At 62.5% G+C, this 5,000-nt stretch overlaps 1 protein-coding gene across 1 annotated transcript in view; it reads left to right on the top strand.

Moving 5' to 3' along the window:
• Positions 1-1,254: 1,254 nt before the first annotated feature.
• The window catches only part of UNCX (UNC homeobox), a 4,221-nt gene continuing 475 nt past the window's right edge, over positions 1,255-5,000 (top strand). Inside the window, exons 1-3 of the mRNA XM_045993777.1 lie at positions 1,255-1,555; positions 1,788-1,963; positions 3,977-5,000. The exon at positions 3,977-5,000 is cut by the window's right edge and continues 475 nt beyond it. Coding sequence (XP_045849733.1) covers positions 1,270-1,555; positions 1,788-1,963; positions 3,977-5,000 — 1,486 coding nt within the window. The 5' untranslated portion in view covers positions 1,255-1,269. The remainder of the gene's footprint in view (positions 1,556-1,787; positions 1,964-3,976) is intronic.

The raw sequence follows: 5,000 nt of genomic DNA, 5'->3' as shown, positions 1-5,000 counted from the left end.
AGATAGATAGATAGATAGATAGATAGATATAACGACTCCTTTCCCTCCTGCCCACAGCCCTAATTTGCTGCTTATTTAAGAATATGTCCTTTAATGATTGTGCTTTGAGTCTATCAATATTTTATAGTGGAAAAGGGAGTGACAGATTCTCTGGGAACATAATTTAGTTATAATTGATGGTTTGAGTACCTGGGCCCTGTTCTTCAGAGGCCGAGTCCCAGGCAGAAGTGTTTATTTTTTTATTTCCCTCTCCCGGGCCTAATGGCCCGCCACCCCAAAGTTAGTTTTCCCGTCCTTCCACCCCTCCTCCCCAGCCCTGTGCTCTGGTTCTATGGAGTTGGGGGGTGGGTGGGGGTATCAGGGTGTCTCCACAGCCACCCCCCACCTCTGTTTCTAGAGCCCGGGCAGCGGCCAGTCAGAAAGGGCGTTAATTATGCCTTTTTATTGACAGGGTGCTACATTCTGTAGGAGTCATTCTCTTTTGGAGTCGCCTCCTCCCTCTGCCCCCTCCGCTCCTTCCTCTTCCTCCTCCCTTTCCTTCCTCCTCTCCCCCGCCGCCTGGAGCCGGAGAGGAGATGAGAAGCCCTTGTAGTTTTAAATTCAATGTGACAGTTTCGGAAAGAGCGGATGATGAATCTCCTATTATTGGATCAGTCTATTTGCCGCTCAATGTCTCTCTGTAATTGGAGCAACATCACTTTAAAGGTTCAGAGAGTACAGCATTTCTGGTGAAAAATCCCCACAACACGCCGGTGAATGTTTTAAAGGGAAATCTATTAGTGATTTGCAGAGGGGCGGGGAGCCCGCGGCGGGGGAGGCGCGGGCTCCGGCCAGCGGGGATTGGAGTGGGGGGCTCGCCGGGGACCCCTGCCTAGACCGCTCTCGGAGCCGGCGCCCGCCCAGCGCCGAGCCGCGCCCCTCCCTCTCTGCTGCCCCCCCCTTGTTGTGACAGTTCCTGATACTGTTTATTGAGGTGCATGTCAGGTATAATTAGCAATCGATATGGAAAACGTTTCCTTGCACCCAGCACGCCTCTGACGTCAGAGCCGATTAGCGCTTCTTATTGGTCCCAAATTCCCCGGGCCGCGGCTAATTATCGGGAGCTTGATGTTGATAAAGTAAAGCGCCGGAGTGCGGGCGAAGCATGTGTAGGGCTCCGGGTCCCTGTCTCCGCCGCCGCCGCCATCCGCGCCTCCCGCCGCTGGCCCGCCCCGGCCCCGGCCCGCGCCCCCGCGCCCCGCCGCCGGCCCCGCCGGCCCCCCGCGCGAGATGATGGACGGCCGCCTCCTGGAGCACCCGCATGCCCAGTTCGGGGGCTCGTTGGGCGGCGTGGTGGGCTTTCCCTACCCGCTGGGCCACCACCACGTGTACGAGCTGGCCGGCCACCAGCTGCAGTCGGCCGCCGCCGCCGCCGCCGCCGCCTCGGTGCCCTTCTCCATCGACGGCCTGCTCAGCGGCTCGTGCGCTGCCGCCGCCGCCTCAGTGGTCAACCCCACGCCGCTGCTGCCGGCCGCCTGCGGGGTGGGAGGCGACAGTCAGCCCTTCAAGCTGTCAGGTAGGTGCGGCGGGCGGAGAGGGCACGGGGTGGGGGGAGCAGGGCACCCTTGTCGGGCGCAGGAGTTGGGTCGTGGGCGGCTGTAGAGCATGTGCCGGCTGCTGAGGCTCGGGCACTCTCGGTCTGTCGCCCCGGCGCAGGGTCCCCAGATCCAGGCGGCCGACAGGTACAGAGGGGGTGGATGTGGCCTGGGCCCTGGCTGAGCCCTGCGGCGTCCTCTGCGTGCCCGCAGACTCGGGGGACCCGGACAAGGAGAGCCCGGGCTGTAAGCGGCGGCGCACCCGCACCAACTTTACGGGCTGGCAGCTGGAAGAGCTGGAGAAGGCGTTCAACGAGAGCCACTATCCCGACGTGTTCATGCGCGAGGCGCTGGCGCTGCGCCTGGATCTGGTCGAATCTCGAGTGCAGGTAAAGACCCGCCGTTCCTCCCGAGAGCCAGCATTCCGCCACGTAGCCGGCCGCGCTGGCCCCGTCTTTGTTCTATGTGGGGGACCGCGGCTCCGCTTCCGAACCCCCCTAGCGCTCGCCTGGCCGGAGGTGGTGGTGAGGTTCCGGGGCTGGCGCCTCTCGGGGAGAAAGCCCCAGGAGGCTTGGGAGGGGCGGACGATGACCCCGAAGTAGCCGGACAGCGCTGCGTCGGAACCGGGAGCTTCGTGGTGGGGTTTCGGGCCACCGCTGGAAATGTGGTCTCAGAGGACTGGGCGGGAGAAGCAGGGGCGGGGGGTAGTGGGGGAGCCAGCCGGTCTGGGATCTGGAAGAGACCCGGAGCAGGTAGACCCCAAGGCTCCTGGCCCTTGCCCTGGGTCTCCATGTCTCCGTCACCAGCCTGGAGCAAACGCGTCTGTTTGTTTACCTCTTGCCTCTAAAATACTCAGATGGAGACCTGTATTTATTCTTCACTTTGCAGAAGGTTAGCTGAGGAAGGGGAGGTGGAAACTTACACAGTTAACACATGGTGGGGAGAAGGTGTCTGAATCTCTAATACTCTCGGTTATATCTCCCCCACCACACCCCGCGCACTTTGATTTCATTCGAAGACTGCCGGCGTTATGCTTTTAAAAAATACAGCGTCTATTTGGTGGATTAAAAATTCAAGACAAATTGTGCATAATCAGATATTTTCCTGAAGTCCAGAAATCCTTTTCTGGGGTCGGTGTGGTGGTGAGTCGGGTGTGTGGCCGCAGCTATGGGTGCAGGGCTTTGAGGCAGAAACCAGCAAGATGCTTGTTTAGCACCAATAGCTTTGTCTAAAAAGGTGTTCTCGACCTGTGCTTGCACTGCCCCTCATGACCTCTTCTGTTTGTAAATCCTTTCGTCCAATTTGTGTCACTGTCTTAAGCGAAGACCTCTTCGTTTCTCCCCTGTACAATAATGAGCATTTCTTGGTGACAAGTGAGCGTGGAATTTGCACCAAAAAAAGAAGTATTTGAAAGAAGGAAGGAAGAAGCAGTTACAGCCTTGGAGAGGTTACAGCTTAAAACCTGCACCTTGGCACCAGCAAGGCTCCCTGTGACCAGGCCGGGCCTGCTATTGTGCCTGGTCTCTCCGTGGCCACAACAAAGAATTTGAATTACTGTGATCTCTTGGGGAGGGTGTTGTGCCTGAGGCCCAGCAGGGATTTGACTGTGTGTGTGCGGTGGGGGAGCCAGTGTCCAGCGCAGCTGTTCCCCAGGACAAGGCCTACAGGGAGGGTAGAAGAGGCTGGATAGGCCCAGGCCTCCTCTACACCGCCTGGCAACTGGCCTCTTGCTTTCCTGTCTGCCTTCCCCCCGGCCTAGGCCAAGAACAACTGGTTTCAGGGGCTGTGTTGGTGCCTTGGCCTGGAGCCCCCAGAAAGAAGGACATGTGTGAATATGTTGGGGGGCAGGCTGCTGGAAACCCTCCCCCTAAGTTTGGCTTACCAGGACCTTCTAGAAGAAGAAGCACCTAGATTTCCCTTCATGGGAAACCCCCAAATCTGGCCTTTGACTCAGTCTCCAGGGGGCCGAAGACAGATGTGGAGGGCAGCTGAGCCCAGCCACTGGTGGTCCTCAGGCCAGGCAGGAGCTGTGAGAAGCCAAGAGGGGCGAGGAGAGGCCCTGCTCCTTGCCTGACTCCGACCAGGAACCAGAGGCCCTCAGGGGCCAGACCTGCCGTCCCCAACGAAGGGGCAGCTCCCAGTTCCCTGAGGTGAGAAGCCAGAGTGGGAAGCTGGCCGAGAGGCCCCATCTACCTTCTTCTGGGTGGAAAAGATGCTCTTTGGAACCTGCAGCTTGAGTACCGAAACCAGCTCAGGGCCGGCCGGCCGCTTGCCTTAGCTCCCACCCCCTGGCCGGAGCTGAGGTTGTAGAGGTCTGTCTGGGGGGAGTGGGGAGGCCCGAAGCCCCCGCGGCAAGCCCGCCGCCTGATTATGCCTTCCTTTCCCCTATCCGGCTGCTCTAGGTCTGGTTCCAAAACCGCCGGGCCAAGTGGAGGAAGAAGGAGAACACGAAGAAGGGCCCAGGGCGGCCGGCTCACAACTCACACCCGACCACGTGCAGTGGCGAGCCAATGGACCCAGAGGAGATCGCGCGCAAAGAACTGGAGAAGATGGAGAAAAAGAAGCGCAAGCATGAGAAGAAGCTGCTGAAGAGTCAGAGCCGCCACCTGCACTCGCCAGGCGGCTTGTCCCTGCACAGCGCACCCAGCTCCGACAGCGACAGCGGCGGCGGCGGCCTGTCCCCGGAGCCGCCCGAGCCGCCGCCGCCGGCCGCCGCGGCCAAGGGCCCTAGCGCACACGCCGCCGGCACCGCCGGTTCCGCGCCCGCACCGTCCGGTGAACCGCCCGCGCCCGGCACCTGCGATCCCGCCTTTTACCCGAGCCAAAGAAGTGGCGCCGGCCCGCAACTGCGGCTAGGCCGCCCAGCGGACAAGGACGCGGCCCCGTGTGCGCCCGGGGCGGCGGTGGAACGTGGCGCCGCCGGCCTGCCGAAGGCCAGCCCGTTCAGCGTGGAGAGCCTGCTGTCCGACTCGCCGCCGCGCCGGAAAGCCGCCCCAGCTAACGCCGCCGCCGCGGCGGCAGCTGCCGCGGCCGCCGGGCTGGACTTCGCGCCCGGCCTGCCGTGCGCGCCGCGGACCCTCATTGGCAAGGGCCACTTCCTGCTCTACCCCATCACGCAGCCGCTTGGTTTCCTGGTGCCGCAGGCCGCGCTTAAGGGCGCAGCGGGTCCGGAGCCCGCGCCCAAGGACGCGCCGCCCGCACCCGCAGCGCCACCCGCGCCGCCCGCTCAGGCCAGCTTCGGGGCCTTTCCGGGGCCCGGCGGTGCCCCAGACTCGGCCTTCGCGCGCCGCAGCCCCGACGCCGTCGCCTCCCCGGGGGCCCCGACCCCGGTGCCCTTCCGGGACGCGACCGTGGCTGCGGCCGAGGGCGGCAGCGAGGATTGCGCGGATTCGGGGGTCGCCTGCCCAGCGGCCACACTGCCGCTCC

This window comes from Meles meles, chromosome 21 (genome assembly GCF_922984935.1).
Source record: "Meles meles chromosome 21, mMelMel3.1 paternal haplotype, whole genome shotgun sequence".
NCBI lineage: Eukaryota > Metazoa > Chordata > Mammalia > Carnivora > Mustelidae > Meles > Meles meles.
Note: the sequence above shows the minus strand (reverse complement) of the source record. Positions and strands in the feature narration are given on the sequence as shown.